The sequence below is a fragment of the Heloderma suspectum genome, chromosome 3 (genome assembly GCF_057233095.1).
Source record: "Heloderma suspectum isolate Gila_16-S chromosome 3, 16-S_ref, whole genome shotgun sequence".
NCBI lineage: Eukaryota > Metazoa > Chordata > Lepidosauria > Squamata > Helodermatidae > Heloderma > Heloderma suspectum.
The window spans coordinates 299427956-299450050 of NC_139460.1; the positions used below are offsets into that span (position 1 = coordinate 299427956).

Consider the following 22095-nt stretch of genomic DNA (forward strand, 5'->3'; position numbering starts at 1 on the left):
TATGGGCCTTGCCTAAAGCACTGAAAACTCAGAACTAAGCCTTGGATTCTCATGCATTGGGTAGCACTGAGGGCCCTGAATAAATTATGTTTATATTTTTATGATTTGTGTACACCACTTTGAAATCTGTAGATAGAAGTGGTATATAAATACTCATAAATACATAAAATAAATACATGTATGGGTCAATTCAACTCTCTGAGCTCTGACCTTTCCCCTTCAACTTGATGAAGTTCTCCCCTGCTGGTCTAGCAATAGGAGTGATCTTAAGGACACAGTTCCATAATTTTCCAGAAACTGACTTGCACAACTGTTGTTTTTTCAGATCAAGAATCCAAAGAACAGCTCAACTGTAAACACAAGGGAGTCTGGACTTGTGTTTCTCCAGTACAGGTCACTTTGCTGCATGGTAAACCACTAGGAGCAACTGAATGGACTTGCAAAGCTATTTGTGATAAGATGTGGCTATATGATTTTGGGTGGCTCAAAGCTTAATTTAAGGTGTTCAGCTCCAGTTCCTTATTCTTGTCACCATATTTTGGTGATTATTGGCATGGTGTGCCATGCTTGACAGTGCGCTGCACGAACAGAAATCTTTGGGACAGTCAGCTCTCAGTGCCATCTTGTACTGGGAACTAGTAACCACACAAATAAGGAGCTCAGAACTAGTAACCAACTTCACCATTATCTTTGGAACAGAGAGACTGTAGACTGCATACATTATTTTTAATGTATTTGTAAAGCCACCCTGGGATTTTTTTTTAAAAAGACAGGAATCTAAAAATATCTAACAGTACAGTCCTATGCATGTCTATTCAAAAGTAAGTACCATTCATTTCAGTGGGCTGTACTCCCAGGTAAACGTGTTTAGGAGTGTAGCCTTAATAAATAAAATTAAACTAGGAACCAATCTTAACCTCATTAATATCGGACAGTTTATTTCTCCTCTCTTAGCCCTGCAAATACTTCCTAAGCTATCAAACAAACACATCAAATCCTTTCTTTTTAAATAACTTTTTTGGAGACGGTGTAAAAGCTGGAACGGTATCAGCTGGAACAGCCCCTTTATTTGAAAAAAAAATATGCCAAAAACAGTGGCGTGTGTTAGAGACACTTGAGAACAATATTTTAGGACTGAATCCTTAATATTATATTATTATTAACTGCATAATGCCCAGAACCCATCTTGAACAGAATAGAATGGCCTGGAACACCAACTTCCAACTGACCTAAACCAACCAAATTCACCAGTCACACATTACTGCATGGGAGTGATACAATACGCCATAAAACTGCCACAGAAACCACATTTTCATACCCATTCCAAGCAATTGTCCATATTCCAGAAAATGGCTGAGAACAGCAACTTCCAAGTGAACAAAATCAGCCAAATTCATCATTCACACATGATTAGATGGGGTGATAAAATAAGCCATACAACGTCCACAAAATTATGTTCCAGTACCTGTTTCGGGCAACAGTCTATATTTTGGAAAACGGCCCAGAATGGGAACTTTCAAGTGAGTCAAATCAACCAAATTCATCAGCCACATGTGACTAGATGGGAGTGATGCAATACACCATAAAAAAATACTACCACTTATTATTAGAATTAAAAACCATCTTTAGGGCACAATCCTATGGCTGCTAGTCAGCGGCTAGATGGCCATAGGATAGGCTGGTTTCCAGGAACTGACCGTGGACCCCGCACTCCAAGGTCGGTTCTTAGAGAACCGACCCCCAGCCCCTCCTGCGCCGCCTCATAGGCAGCGTGGATTGGCCCTGTGCTCCGCACTCAGAAGAGCAGCTGTCTAGCCAGGAAAGTCGGGCAGGGGGAGTGAGGAGGAGATCTGCTCCTCACCACTCCTCCCACCCTGCACTGGATAGGTGATTGCCCCCGGGCTCGAAGGCAACCATCGATCCACATAGGATTGCTCCCTAAACGTCTACTATAATAATATAACAGAACCACAACAGCCTAAAAAATATGGACTATTGCCTGGAATTGGTATCAGAACATACTTTCTGTGGAGGTTTTGTGGCTCATTGCATCCTGCCCATACAGTCATGAGTGACCGGTGAATTTGGTTGGCTTGGCTATCTTGGAAGTTGGCGTTCTGGGTCATTCCAGTCTGTTCTGGATGGATTCTGGGCATTATGGCGTTCATAATAATAATATAATATTGCAAAGGTTTCAGTCCTAAATTTTGTTCTCAAATATCTCTAACATATGCCCGTTTTTGCCATGGTTGTTGTTGTTTAATAAAGGGGCTGTTCTGGCTCATTCAGTTCCATTCCGGCTTTTACCCGGTCCCACTTCCCCTCCCATCCCCGCCCCCAAAACCCGAATTTGAAAAGACAGCAAACCTTTGCCTTTGCTTCTACTTTCTCCCTTGGAGATAGAAGAGGATAGAGGAGGATCAAATCCTCGATGGCTACATGGTCTCCTGTGAACAGCTGTCACTGCCATCACTATCACTCCCGGCAGCTCGATCCTACCCCCCGCAGAATAAGTCCCATTGGCTTCAATGAGACTTATGGCCCGGTAACCGTGTATACTGGGATCGCAGCCTTAACGGGAGAAAGTCATGGTGGAAATAAATAAATAAATAAACAAACTAATGAATTAATATTTTTAAAAAACCCCAACAGCCAGGAAATCCGGTCTGCGGCGAATGCCATGTCAGCCAGGCTAGGAGCTTTTATAAAGGCGCAATGCCAGGCGTGTTCAGACAGAAAAAAAAAAAGTCCCACAACTCGCAGCATAGCTGGTTGGGGGATGCTGGGAGTTGTAGGACTTTTTCTGTCTGAACACGCATAGGATTGGGTCCTAAGTCTAAAATATCCTCCTCCTCCTTGGAAAGCGGAGACTCATGCCCATGAGATTAGACCGGTTTTTGGCCCTTTGGGCGAACAGCTGGAGCGAGAGGGATCCGGAGAAGAAAACAAAAGTTTCCCGCGGGTAGGCGAGAGAGCAGAGCGGGCGAGCGGGCGTTCGCGGGTAGAAGGGGTTAGGCGGGGGCATATGGAGGGGGGAGGCAGAACGGAATCTTGTGTATTTCCATGTACGTTTTCTTCGAGATCCAGAGTGAATTAAAACAGGATCTTCTTTCCTCTTCCCATATCTGGCTTCGTTTTAGAAACAGCTTCAGTTATCCCTTAGATCTTTTCCGCGCGGACGAAAGGAAATAATAGGACAATAGCAGCGACACGTTCTAGGCATCGCAGGAAGGTTAGAAACCCGAGAAAAAACAAAAAATAAAAATGCCATTGCCGCCGCCCTTTATCTCACTAGCCTAGAACAGCACTCTGTGGGTAACATCTTTCCTAGTTTTAGGTGCTGGCATGAGTGTTCAGATAGACTTTGGAGTGGGGAGTGGGTACGGCATAGTATTGTAGTCATATGGTGTTCAAGATGGCATAACGGGAACTGTGTCATCTTAAAAGCTGTGGTGTAGTGGTTCATGGCATCTGGCCCCATCACTTCCTGGCATATAGAAGGGGAAGAAATGGAAGCAGCGACAGATTTCATTTTCTTCGGCTCCAAGATCACCGCAGACGGTGACTGTAGCCCTGAAATTAAAAGACTTGCAGCTACCAATTCAGCAGTGTAAGGTTAAATACTGGGGGTAAACCAGGTTTTACCTGGCCCTGTAAAGTAGCTGACTTCTGGCCTGGTTCCATCTTCTGAGCAATTTGTTGTTCAAGACATATAAACCTGCCTTAAACCAACACTCTGAAGCAGTGGCTTGGATCCTGAGGTTAACATAAAGAAGTGAATAGAAGGAATGTTTCCTGTCCCCTCTTCTCCTGTGCAGCCATCTGAAGAAAAGCCTGTCCAGAAGGTTGGGTGATCCTCCTGAACAATGTGAGGCTGCTGGGCTCACCAGTCTGTTGGACCTTGATGACAGGCTTTTGACTAGGGCCTCTGAGGCTCATCTTAAGGCTGAGACATGTTATTTCAATTGGGGATGAGGACTAAATGGGCAAGGCCAAGATTCCCAGTTACCGTCTGCTCTACCCAATTTTCCTTCGCCCTCCCCATTCCTTTGTAATTCTTACAATTCTCTGCCCTCTCCACTTTTCATTGCCTCTTGCACAGTGGAGTATCCCTTTGCCCCCATCATGCCCCACACTAGCCTTGTGCTTGTGAGTGTTTATCCTTCCAGTGTTGTAATATCAGTCTTTTAGCTGTCAAAAGGGTGCAGAGAATCCATTGTTAATTTCCATGAAGCAGGTAAATAATTTAAAAGAGCGTGTACATCACTGAATATTAAAGACTGTTCCAACACAGAATTTATCTCTGTAATAACCTCTCCCCCCAAAGAAGCAATTACTGGACATTCCAAAACATATGTTTAAAAGAAGCATTAGGTGTACTAGCTGAATTACACAGTCCCTTATTAAAGAGATGTTGTGATATCCAATAGACATAAAAAAGCTTTTCCTGAATAAGACACAGCCTAAGATCCATACATGCTACAGGTAGATGCCAAAGTGGCAACATTTTGTGGTGGTGAACACAGCAGTATCTCAAATTCCCAAATGCACCTACGGGTCCAAAATGCCTGGTCTAGCTGCTGTATTTTGAATTCGCTGAACTTAGGAGAAGCAGTCATAGAATCATAGAATAGTAGGGTTGGAAGGGGCCTACAAGGCCATCAAGCCCAACCCCCAGTCTTCAAAGGCAGCTCCATGTACAACACATTAAAGGTGCGAGTCTAATCTGGAGGCTACCAAAGCATGGATAACTGTGGCCAGGATTTGTCCAGGAGGTGCCTCATGTGGTGAATGGCATGTATTTTACCACTGAGCTATAACATAACTTTCGCTATCCAGATTCTCCTCTGTCATTCTTGCTTTGCCTGTCCATCACCATCCTAGACATTACTTTAGCTTTATTACTGCTGTGAGAGAAAATTTACCAACTCAGGTGTGTTTTGAAATGCTCAGCTTTGCGTGTTTGCACCTGCCTTTGGCAGAGGTGTTTCTCCCCCATCCCCACCCCTGATTAGTAAGTTATTGTGACAATGATGACGTCTGAGATGGTAGTGAGTTCTTCTAACTATCTGTACAAAGCAGTTGCTGTTTCTTAGAGCTTTCAGCACCCGACTATCATATTTCCTCTACAGTGAGGCACAGATAATGGGCTCAGGTGCCATAAACCTGTTTTCAGTATAGTCCTGAGAAAGGAATTGGATCAGATTCCATAGCTTGTACTTTGGAAGCTGCTGAGCATGGATCATTATACATTAATGGCCATCAGCATGTGTGATGAAGGGTACCCTTTACTGCATGGGCCTCTTGTTCACAATTGCAGTTTACGTTCTGGCCCATCCTAACTCCACTGTCTCCTTGACTTAAAATGTGTTTGCTCCCTGAAAGGGAGATCTGCCACCCCCTCCACCATCCCCAGGAATTTCCTCACAAACAGGAAGAAGCTTCCCTCTCCCTTCCTTGAATGTCTCCTTCCAGCCCTACTCTGTGCCTTTAAGAGCATTTTGATGGGTGGACAACCTGCAGCCCAAGAACAGTGGTGTAGTACATTTTGAAGTGCAGGTGCTTATCATAGTCCCCATAGCTGCCCTGCCCCCCCAAGGAGAGTCCAAAAATTCTGGCAGCTGTGTTGATCCATATCAGCAAGCCAGTTCTAGCCATTTCCATCTCTACCAGGAGCAGGCCTGTTGTAAAAGCTAATGGGTCCTAATTGCCCATTCAAAACCAAGCCACTTTAAAATTGTTGTTGTTCAGTCATTCAGTCGTGTCCGACTCTTCGTGACCCCATGGACCATAGCACGCCAGGCCTTCCTGTCCTGCGCTCTCTCCCAGAGCGTGCTCAAGTTCATATTCATTGCATCCGTGATGCTATCTAGCCATCTCATCCTCTGCCGTCCCCTTCTCCTTTTGCCTTCAGTCTTTCCCAGCATCAGGGTCTTTTCCAGGGAGTTTTCTCTTCGCATTAGGTGGCCAAAATATTGGAGCTTCAGCTTCAGTATCTGTCCTTCCAAAGAGCAGTCAGGGTTGATTTCCTTTAGGATGGACTGATTTGACCTCCTTGCAGTCCAGGGGACTCGTAAGAGTCTTCTCCAGCACCACAGTTCGAAAGCATCAATTCTTCGGCGCTCAGCCTTCCTTATAGTCCAGCTCTCACAGCCATACATTACTACTGGGAAAACCATAGCTTTGATTAGACGGACCTTTGTCGGCAAGGTGATGTCTCTGCTTCTTACTATGCTGTCTAGGTTGGCCATAGCTTTCCTCCCAAGGAGCAAGCGTCTTTTAATTTCATGGCTACAGTCACCGTCTGCGGTGATCTTGGAGCCCAAGAAAGTAAAATCTGTCACTGCTTCCATTTCTTCCCCTTCTATATGCCAGGAAGTGATAGGGCCAGATGCCATGATCTTCGTTTTTTTAATGTTGAGTTTCAAACCAGCTTTTGCACTCTCCTCTTTCACCCTCAACAAGAGGCTCTTGAGATCCTCTTCGCTTTCTGCCATTAGGGTGGTATCGTCTGCATATCGGAGGTTGTTGATAATTCTCCCAGCAATCTTAATTCCGATCTCTGATTCATCCAACCCGGCATTTCTCATGATGTACTCTGCATATAAGTTAAATAAGCAGGGTGACAATATGCAGCCTTGTCGTACTCCTTTCCCAATTTTGAACCAATCGGTTGTTCCATCTCTGGTTCTTACTGTTGCTTCTTGACCCTCGTACAGGTTTCTCAGGAGACAGGTAAGGTGGTCTGGTACTCCCATCACTTTAAGAATTTGCCACAGTTTGTTGTGATCCACACATTCAAAGGCTTTAGCGTAGTCAATGAAGCAGAAATAGACGTTTTTCTGGAATTCTCTTGCTTTCTCCATGATGCAGCGAATGTTGGCGATTTGATCTCTAGTTCCTCTGCCTCTTCTAAACCCAGCTTGTACTTCTGGTAGTTCTCGGTTCGCATACTGCTGAAGCCTAGCTTGTAGGATTTTGAGCATCACCTTGCTGGCATGTGAAATGAGCGCAACTGTACAGTAGTTTGAACACTCTTTGGCGTTGCCCTTCTTTGGAATTGGAATGTAAACTGACCTTTTCCAGTCTTGTGGCCACTGTTGAGTGTTCCAGATTTGTTGGCATATTGAATGCAGCACTTTAACAGCATCATCTTTTAGGATTTTAAATAGCTCGGCTGGAATACTGTCATCTCCGCTAGCTTTGTTGTTACTAATGCTTCCTAAGGCCCACTTGACTTCACTCTCTAGGATGTCCGGCTCAAGTTCAGTGTCCGCACTATCATGGCTATCAGGGACATTCAAATCTTTCCTGTATAGTTCTTCTGTGTATTCTTGCCACCTCTTCTTAATCTCATCTGCTTCTGTTAGGTCCCTGCCTTCTTGGTCCTTTATCATGCCCGTCTTTGCACAAAACGTTCCCTTGAGATCTCCAATTTTCTTGAAGAGATCTCTAGTCTTTCCCATTCTGTTGTTTTCCTCGATTTCTTTGCATTGTTCATTTAAGAAGGCCTTCTTGTCTCTCCTTGCTATTCTCTGGAACTCTGCATTCAGTTGGGTATATCTTCCCCTTTCTCCCTTGCTTTTCGCTTCCCTTCTTTCCTCAGCTACTTGTAAAGCCTCATCAGACAGCCACTTGGCTTTCTTGCATTTCTTTTTCTTTGGGACGGATTTCGTTGCTGCCTCCTGAACAATGTTACGGACCTCCGTCCATAGTTCCTCAGGCACTCTGTCTATCAGGTCTAATCCCTGAAATCTATTCCTCACCTCCACTGTATATTCATCAGGGATATGATTTAGGTCATACCTGAAAGTTTTAGTGGCTTTCCCTACGTTCTTCAATTTAAGCCGAAATTTTGCAAGAAGCAGCTCATGATCTGAGCCACAGTCAGCTCCAGGTCTTGTTTTGACTGACTGTATGGAGCTTCTCCATCTTTGGCTGCAAAGGACATAATCAATCTGATTTCGATATTGACCATCTGGTGACGTCCATGTGTAGAGTCGCCTCTTGTGCTGTTGGAAAAGAGTGTTTGCTATGATCAGCATGTTCTCTTGGCAAAACTCTATTAGCTTTTGTCCTGCTTCATTTTGTACACCAAGGCCATGCCTGCCTGTTATCCCGGTGATTTCTTGACTTCCTACTTTAGCATTCCAATCCCCTATGATGAAGAGGACATCTTTTTTTGGTGTTAGTTCTAGAAGGTGTTGTAGGTCTTCATAGAACCGATCAACCTCAGCTTCTTCAGCCTCAGTGGTTGGGGCATAGACTTGAATTACTGTGATGTTGAATGGTTTGCCTTGGATTCGTACTGAGATCATTCTATCATTTTTAAGATTGTACCCCAGTACTGCTTTTCCCACCCTTTTGTTGACTATGAGTGCTACTCCATTTCTTCTAAGGGATTCTTGCCCACAGTAGTAGATATGATGGTCACCTGAATTAAATTCGCCCATGCCTGTCCATTTGAGTTCGCTGACTCCCAAGATGTCGATGTTCAATCTTGCCATCTCATGTTTGACCACTTCCAGCTTACCTTGATTCATTGATCTGACATTCCAGGTTCCTAAACAATATTGTTCTTTACAGCATCGGATTTTCTTTTCACCGCCAGACACATCCACAGCTGAGTGTCCTTTCGGGTTTGGCCCAGCCGCTTCACTCTTTCTGGCGCTACTTGGAAATACCCTCTGCTCTTCCCCAGTAGCATATTGGACACCTTCCGACCTGAGGGGCTCATCTTCCGGCGTCATCTCTTTTAGCCTTGTGATACGTTCCATGGGGTTTTCTTGGCAAGAATACTGGAGTGGGTTGCCATTTCCTTCTCTTTAAAATACTTTCACTTTAAAATACTTTGCATTATAATAGGGAACAATATGTTGTTGCTGGGAAAATTGATTTCCCTCCTGCTATTGCGAGGATTGCAGTGAAGATCAAAGGGAACAGGGAAGTTTGAGGTGTGCGCCTGCGCTGATGTCTGTATCCTTCTAATCAAAAAATGCTGGCACTGGGAGCCATGGCTGTCCTACACCACTGTCCAAGAGCCTACATTTAAAAGCCCTAAATTCAAAAGCCCTCTGCAAGTAATCAGTTTAGACTTTTAGCAAGAAAGATCTGTCCCTTCTCTTGTAGCCCACTAGGCATTGAGGAGAGGAGAGAGAGAGAGAAGGGGATGGTTCACCCATTTTTGGCTTTGGCTCTTAAAAAAATGTTCCCCACCCCTGTTTTAATGCCTCTCTCCATGCTATGAAAAGCTGCACCTCCTGATTTTGGCTCATCATGCTGCTATCAAACGCACAGGAGCACACAGGGCTGGTAGTTCTCTGGTCAGTTGGCAACCCTGTCTGGATGGCAATAGAATCACTTCTCTCACTTACTTAGCGTACTCCTCAAACCTATATGTATTTGTTTAAAAGCAAGTCCGACTAAGTTCAAATAAATGTGAGAGGGATTGCAGGCTTAATTCGCAATTAGTTGAAGGAGTTCCGTGATGTTCTTAATTTTTTTTTATCAAGAAATCTTATTTTATTTTGAAATAAAGTTAACAAAATAAAGGCAACCAAAAGAACATACATAATGATAAATCAAGATCACTAAAGGAACAAAGGAATTCACTAATTATAATTCCTAATCTATAATCAATATACTTATGGAACATGTACCGTAAAATGACCTAAGTAGGACCTCAGTATCTAATGAAATAGTAAAAATGTTTTTTTTTTCAATTTATACAGCATATAAAAGGAGCATGTGCGAATGTGTCTTATTTTGTGTGTATATGTATATTAGTCAGAAAAAATTTAGGCAACTGTACTTTTTGGAATTTGATCAAAAGTTTGAAGGGCTTCAGCATAGGAAATAAATGAAAACCATGGTGCCATAATATTGTAAAATTAGGATTCCTTGCTCGTTGCACTTGCTGAGTAATTTTATACATAGTCTCCCAAATTTTACCAACCCACTGCTCTTTAGTTGGGTGCTTTGGAGACTTCCAGTTACATGCTATACATGACTTTGCAGCTGTATACAATTGCTTAAGAAGGGTTTTATGCAGGAAACCAGGATCTTTAGGTTAAAAAAGATGAAGAAGCATAGCTTTAGAAGTTGCCAGTGGTCTAATGGGAAGGAATTCCTGAATGTTTTTAATATTATTGTCTATAGATTTCAGCCATTATTTGATGTAATTGCATTTCCCCTCACCCTGCGCCCCCATTTTTCAGACAGAAAAAACCTTTGTGTACATGGACACATTTGACACCGGTACCAAATACCTTTCCTGAAGAAGTTAAGTTCCACCCAGCTCTGAGACAGCTAAAACATCACAGTCTTTTGGCTGAGTACCGAAAATGACACTGTTTACTGGAAAATCTTCATGGCAAGATGGAGAGAGCATTGAAAACGCAGATGTAGCTGAGCTGGTACATATTTTCTCTCACTTTCGTTGTGGAATTGACATACCCTTTTATTCATTATTCTCAGGAAATCTAATGAAAGTGCCAGCAAGAAAGCAAGGTGAAAATTAAAAGTGCTGTATGTTAAAAACTAATAAGATTCTGTACAATGGTTTGCCTGCTTGAAAAGTTATCTCTCTTACACACATGCCCAATGTAAACAGCTAACTAATTCCCCAGCCATTCTCCGGGGGGGTATCTCCAGTCACCAGGCTGATGAGGAATCCACCTGCTCTTTCTCTGCCTTCGTCCTTCCTCACAAAAGGCCAAAACCATTTATGTGATGTTAATTCAGTGCCATCAATGTTCATGGCACCTTCACAGCAATATAAGAAAAGATAGACACATTCCTGCCAGTGCGATGTAGTGGGTAGAGTGTTGCACTGGGGAGACTTGAGTTTAATTCCCCACTCTGTCATGAAGCTTACCAGGTGACTTTGGGCCAGTCATTGACTCTCAGCCTCAGTGGGCTGTTGTGAAGATAAAATAGAGAGGAGGAGAATCATGTATGCTACCTTGGGCTCCTTGGAGGAAAAGGTAGGATATAAATGTAACAAACAAATAAAGGACCGTGCAATCTAACTTTCAACAGTGCAGGAGACAACCAAAGGAGAGAGAAGAGAGACAAAGGTAATATGGGATGGATGTGACCAATTGCAATTATGCAGTGTTATGGATTTCACCTCTGCTGTTATCAAGCTAAAGCTCCAACATTTAGAAAGCCCTCAACTGCCAGTTAACTATACTGATTTAGTCACTTCAGGCAAAGAGTATACCATAAATGGCCAGAGGTTGAATTCAGTTTTGGTTTTGTACTAGCAAGAGTTAGGGGAAATCCTTTATATCCATTTTTCATTTATATTAAATAATCTCTATATTCTCAATAAACCATGACTTCAAAATATAACCATTTAGACTAAGGAAATAGTCAGTTAGCAATACGAAAGGCATAAAATTCCAAGATCTTAATAGTTTAAGACGAGATGGTATTTTTTACTATTGTTATCAGACAATTTAGTCTCAACAAATTTTAAAAATCTTAAAAGTTTCAAAGAAGATAACTTTTTATCTATGTGTCTTGGAAAGGAAAGGTTCCTCCTGTGCAAGCACCGAGTCATTGCTGACTCCTAGAGGGACGCCGCTTTCACTGGCATTGTCATGGCAAACTATAGTGGGGTGGTTTGCCATTGCCTTCCCCAGTCGTGACCACCTTTCCCCCAGCAAACTAGGTACTCATTTTACTGACCTCGGAAGGATGGAAGGCTGAGTCGACCTGAGCCGGCTACCTGGGACTAGGGATGTCAGAGAATTCCTCCACGGATCTCGGTGAGGCTGAATGCCAGTGCATTCGGCCCCCTGAACTCCGTGGCAGAACGGCCTGCCACCCCCCGGCCCCCCCGCGGATCCCCCCCCGAGATGAGACTTACCTGGGGCGGATGTTCCAGGTGGCAGCGGCTCCAGCGGTGGCTTCGGCAGCGGCGGCGGCTGGTCTTCTGACCGGCTGCCACCGCTGCCATTTACAGTCTTGTAAAAACAAAAACAAAAACAAAAAAACAAGGGGCCACGGTGGCTTAGGGGCCGCGGTGGCTTAGTGGTTAAGACGCTGAATTGCAGACTGGAAGGTCAGCAGGACAGCAGTTCGAGACCCGAGTGCTGCGTGACGGAGTGAGCTCCCGTCTTCAGTCCCAGCTCCTGCCAACCTAGCAGTTCGAAAGCAAGAAATTGCAAGTAGATAAATAGGTACCACCTCGGCGGGAAAGGTAACAGCGTTCCGTGCACCTCGGTGTTCAGTCATGCCGGCCACATGGCCACAGAAGCGTCTTTGGACAGCGCTGGCTCTTCGGCTTAGAAACGGGGATGAGCACCACACCCTAGAGTCGGACATGACTGGTTGGGGACACCTTTACCTTTAAAAAAAAAACAAAAACCCCCGACATGATAGGCTACATAAAGATTTACGTATCCTATCATGGCTGGGTTTTTTTTTTTAAAAAACAACGACGTGATAGGCTACGTAAAGATTTACATAGCCTATCATGGCTGGGTTTAAAACAAAAACCTGCGTATGCAAATGGCGGCGGCTATGGCCGCCGCCATTTGCGTTCCTTATTTTTGGCCTTCTTAGTCTATGTAAATATTTACATAGACTATGGTGGCGAAAATAAAGGGGAACACAAATAGCGTAGCGGGCGCTATTTGCGTCCCTTTTTGATTCGCCATTTTAGCCTACATAAATATTTACGTAGGCTAAAATGGTGAATGAAAAAGGGACGCAAATAGCGCCCGCTACGCTATTTGCATTCCCTTTTATTTTCGCCGTCATAGTCTACGTAAATATTTACGTAGATTAAGACGGCCAAAAATAAGGAACGCAAATGGAGGCAGCTGTAGCCGCCACCATTTGCGTATGCAGTTCCCCCCCCCTGAGCCTTTCGTGGGTGGAAATCCGGCTGCGGACGGCTCTGGCCTGGCTGGGCCTGACTGGCTGCTCCGCGGAGCTGCCGCGGAGCACAGCCAGCCGTGGAGGATTCCGGGGGGGAGGAACGGATTGCCTCCCCCCCGTCGAGGATTTTGGGGGGAGGGATGGAACGCCTCTCCCCCCAATCAACATAATCCGCGGAAAGGTAAGTGACTTTCGTACATCCCTACCTGGGACCCGGCTTTCGCTGTGATCGAACTCAGGTCATGGGGAGAGTTTCGGTTGCAATACTGCCGCCGTCTTACCTAACTCTGAAAAGGCTGCTCAGCTGACAGATACAAGGCTTGGTGAGCTTCTGAGATGGCAAAGAAGCTCATATGTCCCTGCCAGGGATAATGGCCTGCTTTCCGCCATAAGATCAGGTTAATAGTGGCCATAGGATTGCTCCATATTAAAAGATATCTTATCTCGCTTTGAAAGGTTAGTAGCTTCTCAGTAGCCTTCCCAGCAATTCCAATAAAGCCAAATATCAGCTATTTCCTTAAAATATGTCACAGCAGATTTGAGGCTTGCTTGTTTGTTTGCTTAAGAAATATATATGTTGCCTTTTAGAACAATGCTCTTGTTTTATATTATAGCAATACACACACACGCACACACACTAATTGCAAAAGCTAATAAAGAACTGTACATACTTCCTTTGGGAAAGGTTCCAGAGATGCGGTGCCATGGCTGAAAAGGCCCTGTCTTTAGTGCTCAACTTGCTGGCATGTGAAAGCTATGGCAAACCTAGACAGCATAGTAAGAAGCAGAGACATAACTTTGCCGACAAAGGTCCGTCTAATCAAAGCTATGGGTTTCCCAGTAGTAATGTATGGATGTGAGAGCTGGACTATAAGGAAGGCTGAGTGCTGAAGAATGGATGCTTTCGAACTGTGGTGCTGGAGAAGACTCTTACGAGTCCCCTGGACTGCAAGGAGGTCAAATCAGTCCATCCTAAAGGAAATCAACCCTGACTGCTCATTGGAAGGACAGATACTGAAACTGAAGCTCAAATATTTTGGCCACCTAATGCGAAGAGAAAACTCCCTGGAAAAGACCCTGATGCTGGGAAATACTGAAGGCAAAAGGAGAAGGGGACGGCAGAGGATGAGATGGCTAGATAGCATCACTGATACAATGAATATGGACTTGAGCATGCTCCGGGAGAGAGTGCAGGACAGGAAGGCCTGGCGTGCTATGGTCCATGGGGTCACGAAGAGTCGGACACGACTGAACGACTGAACAACAACAACAACTAGTGCTCACCAGTCAGATGGACCTTGACAGGCTTTTGACCAGGGGCCTCTGAGGCTTATCTTAAGGCTCAGACATGTTATTTCAATTGGGGATGAGGACTAAATAGGCAAGTCCAAGATTCCCAGTTACCTTCTTCTCTACCCAATTTTCCTTTACCCCCCCACTCCTTTGTAATCCTTACAATTCTCTGCCCTCTCCACTTTTGTTTCATTGCCTCTTGCACAGTGCAGCATCCCTTTGCCCCCATCATGCTCAACACTAGCCTTGTACTTCCACCCTCACAAGGGTATCATATGCCAGCTAGCCCTGCTTCCACCATCCTTGCACTTCTCTCTTCTCATCCCACTGTTTCTGTTTTTGTATCCATCCTGGCCCTTTCTCCAGTCTGATCTTTCCACTTAAAATACATACAGGAAAGTATTGAAAATCCATCAAAGATAGATTTAAATCCATTTAGGGTGCAATCCTATGCACGTGTAGACAGAAAAAAGTTCTACAACTCCTGGCATCCCTCCAGCCAGCCATGCTGGGAATTGCCAGACTATTTCCATTTTAAATATGCATAGGGTTGCACCTTAAATTATATAAACGCATAAAAAAAACCAGGCAGTTCACCCCAGCAGCCATTGGCATTGGCAGTTGTCCACCGAGCAACAAAGCCTTTTGGAGTAACTGGATGGTCAGCATCTTCAGCCCTTTAACTATTTGGAACTGTTAGTAGCAGCCTTCTCCAACCTGATACCCTCCAGATGTGTTGGGCTACATCTCCTGCCTTCATGGCCAATAGTTGTTGTAGTAGGTACTCTGCTTTGCAGGCAGGTGGGGCCATGGATGGATGGGTGGTGCAGCAGGGTTGGGACTCTCAGATGCAAGCAGTCTTTCCTCTTTTGCTGCAGTCCCTGAAAAGTCTACTGCAGAGCAGTAATGGATCCTTGCATCTTATTTGCATGTAATTAGATTTCTTGCCTTGCAAGTAGGTTGCAAGCTCCTACACCTTTCCTTCTCCCTCCACTCCCCTTTCCTTGTGTGTTTTGTCATCTTAGTTTGCAAGCTTGATGGCCTGTCTCTCTTCTTCTTTTTTAATTGCCGTGAACCACTTGAAAAGAAATTGTCTGAAAAGTGGGATAAAAGTGGTAGTAAATAAAGAAATGCATAGAGAGGTCAGCAACATAACAATTTGTGATGTGTGAAATGGGACAGAGAGCCTGTGACTAAGCTGGCTTGTGAATCTGCACCCTTGTGATTTAAATGTGGCACTGTGTCCACAGGAGCATAATGATACCACTAGGTAATAGCAATAGTTAACAGTTGACTCAAGGAGCTTGCCATTTTAAAATAACTCACTGATTCCAGAACTGATTGTATTGTAATTTCAGCAGAGGGCAGCAAATTCCTTCTTCAGAAAGTGGGTGGTGTTTTATTTTGTTGCTTGCTTTAATGTGAGTCATTGGGGCGGGGGCACAAATTGTTGCTGAAGATTGCTCATGCTCTTTGAAGAGTGGCAAGGGATCTCTTTCATTTTCTAAGAGATGCAAAATCACACTAAAACAATGATTTAAACTGGTCCTTTGACTTTTCCTTGTCCCTGATTTGTAAAAAGGTAAAGGTAAAGGTGTCCCCAACCAGTCGTGTCCGACTCTAGGGTGCGGTGCTCATCCCCGTTTCTAAGCCGAAGAGCCAGCGCTGTCCGAAGACGCTTCCGTGGTCATGTGGCCGGCATGACTGAACACCGAGGTGCATGGAACGCTGTCACCTTTCCCGCCGAGGCGGTACCTATTTATCTACTTGCAATTTCTTGCTTTCGAACTGCTAGGTTGGCAGAAGCTGGGACTGAAGACGGGAGCTCACTCCGTCACGCAGCACTCGGGTCTCGAACTGCTGTCCTGCCGACCTTCTGGTCTGCAGTTCAGCGTCTTAAATGTAATGCTGTCTCTTCTATTGGGCGTCATTTAATTCAGATTTCCCCAGGACTAGAGTTAAAATGCCTGTAACACTGGGTTGGAATTGAGTAAGGTTCTAACAACTTTTAAGACTGTGGAACAATTTGTCCAAAGAAGTGGAATTTCTAGTATCCATCATTCCCTTCTTACTCTTCAACTGTGTAGTTGACCAAAACAATGGACCAGTGAAACATTAATCCCAGCACAGTATTACAATCAGCAACAAAACTGTTTATATGATCCATTTTTAAAAAGCCCTTTTTTAAAGCAGCAGTAGTAATAATCATTTCTCTGCAACTTTAGAATTTTCAGTTACAAACCTTGCAATAACTCTGTATAGTAGATCCATTGTCTTCTTATTTCTATAGTGCAGGAGTGAGACTTGGGGCAGGGGGTGAGGCTGGGCGAGAGCAGCTTGTCTAAGGCCAGCTAGTGAATCCATGGCAGAGGTGAGCTTTCAAGCGGAAGGGCTGTACCTCAGTGGCAGAGCACCTGTTTTGCATCCCGAAGGTCCCAGGTTCAATCCTCAGCATCTCTGGGTGGGGCTGGAAAAAACCCTGCCTGAAATCCTGAAGAGTTGCTGCCAGTCAACGTTGCCAGTACAGGATTAGATGGACCCAAGGTCTGACTGGGTGTAAGGTAGCTTCCTACATTCCCAACAGAAGACTCTTCAAACTTCCCCAGAGTCTTAGGCAGAACTAGATGTTGCTAGAGCTGCCACTGCCTTATAACTTTTCGGTGCCAGGTGAAGACCTTATTTCCTCAGGCATTTTAGTCTTTCAGTTTCAGTTGTTTTTAAATATGTTACTGTATTTTAAACCTTTGCACTGCTGCTAAGTTTTATTTGGTTTTTATTTTGGTTTTATACTGTAGTTCTAAACTTTTAGATTGTGTTGTATCATGTTGCATTCTATGGTTTTAAGTGTTGTGAACCGCCCAGAGCCCTTCGGCTGTCGGGTAGTATAGAGATGTAATAAATACATACATAAATAAAATATCTCTCTTCCCCTTGCTCTCTTAATGTCTAGATTAAAACTCATTGTGACATGTACCACACTGAACATTGACCCGTCCCTGCCTGATTGACCGAGCAGTGGACAGTGCAATAATGTCATGTCAGGTGTTGTGTTAAACTAGGCATCAAGAGAGAGATTGGACTGGCAGTAGCTGCCCTTGTCCACTGTGTTCTACTTGGGCTCATAGCAGTTTAGATAGAAAGCCGGTATGGTGTAGTGCAGCCTTCCCCAGCTTAGTGCCCTCCTGATGTTTTGGGCCTGGCATTCCTGACCATTGGCCATGTGGCTGGGACTTGCAGGCCAAAACATCTGGATAGCACCAGCTTGAGGAAGTCTGATATAGTGATTAGACTATGCAGGGGAAGCTGGGTTCAGATCACTAGGTGGCCTTAGGCTTCTCAGCTTCTTGAGGGGGAGAAGGGAACAAACCCATCTATTCTTCACACAGACATAACCCAGAGGGGCAAACTGTGAATAGGCTCGTGCTCAGTGTTGTCAGGAATGACTGTGTTTGGCATGCGTGTGTGTGTGTATGAACAGAGAGAGAATGCTTTTCCTCCTGTGTCCCGTCATCCTGGTGGCAATGGACACGAATAGCATCATTTTCCCGTCAGGGAGGCTGGGACTTATAGTCCCCTCCCCTTCCCCAGGAAGAATGGATGCTCGCCACTGCCTCTACCAACTTCCCTGTTGGTGCAAGTAAGTAAGTTGGTTGTTGGTGGGCAGTTGAAGGGGGCTATTGACAGCTGAGCAGACCCTGCGCCTCCTTGCAAGGAGTTGAACAGTGAGCACTCTTATTCAGTTTCTCAAACATCCCTAAGTACAGTATAGTTTTGAATGTGCAAGAAACCATTTGTATACAAAATATTCAGTTCTGCTTTTTGCATTTATTTCTCTGTTGTGTATATAAAATAATAACAGTTCCCCCTAGTGGCCAAAACAACAGCAAAAACATCCTTCGTATTCCCAAAGTTCCTAAGCCATATTCTCCAATGTAAAAGCTATTTTTAAATTTCGAAGGTGTTAACAGCAAATTTCCTTTGATCTTTAAAACTTGACGACTGAAAATTTGATGAATTTCACTGCAGTGACAGCAAAATCTACAGCTTTTCATAAATTACTTAAAGACAGGAAACTCTGAGGTATTCACTATGCTTTGTTAATAACACGTAACTGCAAATTAGTACATACATGGCTGCCATTTTGAAATGCAAATTTAGGGATGTTCCCATGGTTTGATTTTGTTGGATGTTGGATATGCTCATCAGCCATAATTTCTGAGTGGAAAACACTTTCAAATGCTTCTGTTACCATTTTGCCCATGCTCAGTGCCTTTTTTCTATATCTTTCCTAGACTATTCTTCTTCCAACCTCACTTAGCAAGGATTTGATCTCAGATCTTCAGAATACTTACCTTAATTATCCATCCTGTTGTTCACAAAACTCCGGTGGCACAATTTTACATTTCAAAGCACAAGGTAGGAGAAGATACACTTCAAAGAGGCGTGGAGGTAATTCTGGCATATTTAGCCATTTCCCAAGGCTACAGAGTTGGCATATGCTTCTCTTGGTGCCGGCATTGCCTAGTTTGGGCATTCCATGCAGTTGTTCCTTCTAGTTCTTTTATAACCAGTCCCCATCTCAGGGGACCCCCTCCAGTCCTGCACCACTATTACTGGCAACCCAGGCTGCTTGAGCCACATCTGACTTTATCTTGGCCACTTTGTGATGAATCATGGGGCATTGCAAAGAATGGCTGAAGAGGGGTGACAGATGTGCTAAAAGACAGAGATGCAACAGTGGGTATTGAGACTGGAATGCCCTCCCCTCTACATGCTTCACAACAAGGAGTCCAGAAACAGGTGATGGGGAACCAGGTGATGGATGAACAGACATAACAGAAGGCCAGTAAGTGTAGCCTTCTCCATCAGTCCAAGACAGCTCTTAAACAACTTGCCTGTAGCTCGCATATCTTTCATCAACCCCAAAATCCATACATGATGAGGCTTGGGTTACTCACACACACAATTTTGTTTAGTTGCATCAGTATGGGATAAATGGAGCGTCCTTGCTTCCGTGACACACTACTAGTCCAATATACAGTACATGGGAGTGTAAAGTATCACTGTAGACAATATTTGCGTTTGTAGCCTTCCACATCATCTCAGGAACTCCTCAGAATTGATGCCATTATTACTAACAAGCCAAGGGATAACTGACACTTCAGTCTAGTTTGTAAATTATTTGCACAGAGGGGAATGAGTATAAGTCCTGCATATATTCATGCATACATTCCCGGGAGATGTTATTGAATCTTGCATACTGAAAGTACGCCTATACATGTAGAATCTATGTGCAGTGGGGTGGGTATGCATGAGCCCAGGCCTCACCATGTATATGGACCTGCACACCATAATTAAGTGTGGCCTGGCCCAGGGTCAGTTGTAATTTTTGTATGTTGTTCTGTTGTAATAGCAAAAAAATGAAACTGTTTTGATAGTATACTTAGTAACAAGTTTCAGGCATTCAGAATTTCTCCACATACTAACTTTTTCTTTCATTTTCAGCAAAGACTTTATTGCCCAATCCTGCTTTTCATATTTCAATAGCCTTCTGAAAACTTTGCTGGGAATTACCTCTTCTCTTTGTGGATGAATTCGTGGACTGCTATGTCTATGACATGGTTGAAAATTTATTTCTTTGGTCTGACTCTTATCTCAGTCATATTAATAACATGGTATATGGCATTCCCCTCCCACACTGTGATAGAAGATATAAACTGGATGTATTTTTATGACTACGAACCAGTTTACAAGCAGAATTTCCTCTTCACGCTACGTGAGCGATTAAAATGTGAAGAGAACGATCCATTTCTGGTCATCTTGGTGACTTCAAGGCCTACAGATGTCAAGGCAAGACAAGCAATTAGGATAACATGGGGCTCTCAAAAATCTTGGTGGGGGACCCAGGTTCTGACACTGTTTTTACTGGGTAAAGGAGCAGAGAACAATGAAAATGCTGCCTTATCCATAGAAGATGAAAGCATTCTTTATGGAGACATCCTCCAACAAGACTTCCTTGACACTTACAGTAACCTTACCTTGAAAACTATCATGGCATTCAGATGGATTACAGAGTTTTGTTCCAATGCTCGGTATGTTATGAAGACAGACTCTGATGTTTTCATCAACATGGACAACTTGGTAAAGTTGCTTCTAAATTCAAGTGCCTTGGAAAACTTCATTACTGGCTACCCTTTAATAAAAAACCACCCTCACAGAGGATTTCATTGGAAAACCTTTATTTCTTATGGTGAATATCCATTTAAGGTGTATCCTCCATACTGCAGTGGACTAGGTTATGTCCTTAATACTAAATTGGCTTGCAAGATTTATGAAATGATGAGCCATGTCAAACCTATTAAATTTGAAGATGTCTATGTTGGTATTTGTTTAAATATACTTGGCATGAACATCACTATACCTGACGATGCAGAATTATTCTTTTTATACCGAATTAGCTTTGATATTTGCAAGTACAAGCACTTGATTGCAGTACATGGCATATCTCCACAGGAAATGATTGCATTCTGGCAGGAAATAACTAGAGAGAATTCAATTCCTTGCCACTGACTCCATCTTATTTTAAAAGCTCCAGTCATTTTAGGCCTGAGGACTTTCCTTTAGACGAGGAGTAGGCAGAACTAAGATGGCTGGCAGTGGAGGCTGGTGGCTCTGATGTCAGTGGAGCGGTGAATCTGCTCCGGGTTTCAGTCAGAACTCTAAAGGAGCTATCCAAGGTGCTCTGCACCTGGTTCTGACTGAAACATGGAATGGATTCACTGCCTACTGACATTGGAGCCACTGGCCTCCACTGAGGGCTGGACTGTCTGACATCTTTTAGCTCCTGTAATATTTGCTCTATATGGACATTTGTGGGGCTGGAAAATAGTTTTAAGGAAAGGCTACCATTCACCTCAGTATTCCATCCCTACAGGACATGCACATATTGGACATTCATTATGTTGAGTTATCATTTTGACATTGATTTTCTAGATACATATTGGCACAGACTATATGCATCTGACTGGCCATTGTTGGAACTATGATCTGATCTAGCAGGAGTATTTGTAGTAAATACAGCCTGCCCCCACCCCCAACAATCAGTTAGCATTCCTTACTCACTGAGCATACTACTCATCTGTTGCACATTCAAGGCAGATAGCGAGAATGTAGAGCAAAGTTCCTGGGCAGAGTTGCATGAGGAGAGACAGTTTCTGGTCCCAGACTGTTTAGGGCAGGGCCTTAAACGTGCCCCCTGCTCTCAGCAAATTCCCCCCACCCCTCTTGCCGATTTTCTCATATAGATCGCTGCTAGCAGCAAGGAAAGAGCTCTCTCTCTCAGGATTGCTGGGTGTGTGTGTGTGTGTGTACATGTGTGCATATATGTGCAGGCCCCCTGACCCATGAGCCAGCATCACTTGTGGTCCTCGGATCCAAGAAGGTTGTGCACCCTGGTTTAGGGCTTGAAAAGCAAGATCTTGAATTCAGCCCGGAAACAGCCTGGCAGCCAGTGAATTCAATAAAGAGCCATCAGAATATGAGCCAATCTGTTGGTCCCAGGCAAAGCCCTGGTGGCCACATTTTGGACTACATTTTAGTATTGCATTCAAAGGCAGACCCACACAAGTGTGTTACAGTAACCCAGTCTGGAAGTGACTAGAGTACGGATAACTGAGACCAGGTCCAATTTCTTTGGAAAAGGTTGCAGTTCACGTACCAAATGGAGTTGGCAAAAAGTTTTTATGGTCACCGTTGACACCAGAGCATCCAGAAGTAGAGCAGGGTCTCACGCTGCTTCAGAAAGAATGCAAGAATATATAATTACTTCTTCCTATATCTCACCTGGCTGTGCTGTGTTCTTTTATTATGTTGTTCTAATTTTTAATTGCTTTGTTTTTAAATTATTAGCTT

General features: G+C 43.9%; 1 protein-coding gene across 2 annotated transcripts; it reads left to right on the forward strand.

Annotated features, from left to right (window-relative positions):
• The first annotated feature begins 325 nt into the window (after positions 1-325).
• Positions 326-20754, forward strand: B3GALNT1 (beta-1,3-N-acetylgalactosaminyltransferase 1 (Globoside blood group)). Of its 2 annotated transcripts, none has more exons than XM_084842055.1 (4): positions 326-409; positions 10218-10415; positions 18477-18600; positions 19690-20754. In XM_084842055.1, exon 4 carries the CDS (start codon positions 19774-19776, stop codon positions 20752-20754), a length of 981 nt encoding a protein of 326 aa, XP_084698181.1. In that variant the 5' UTR covers positions 326-409; positions 10218-10415; positions 18477-18600; positions 19690-19773. The 2 variants fall into 2 exon arrangements, with proteins under 2 accessions (XP_084698181.1, XP_084698179.1); XM_084842053.1 differs by lacking the exon at positions 326-409 and adding an exon at positions 2683-2962.
• The last annotated feature ends 1341 nt before the right edge of the window (positions 20755-22095 follow it).

What these genes read in the sequence shown, in the direction of transcription:
- B3GALNT1 (XM_084842055.1), top strand. Translation starts at nt 19,774, where the DNA reads ATGAATTCGTGGACTGCTATGTCTATGACATGGTTGAAAATTTATTTC.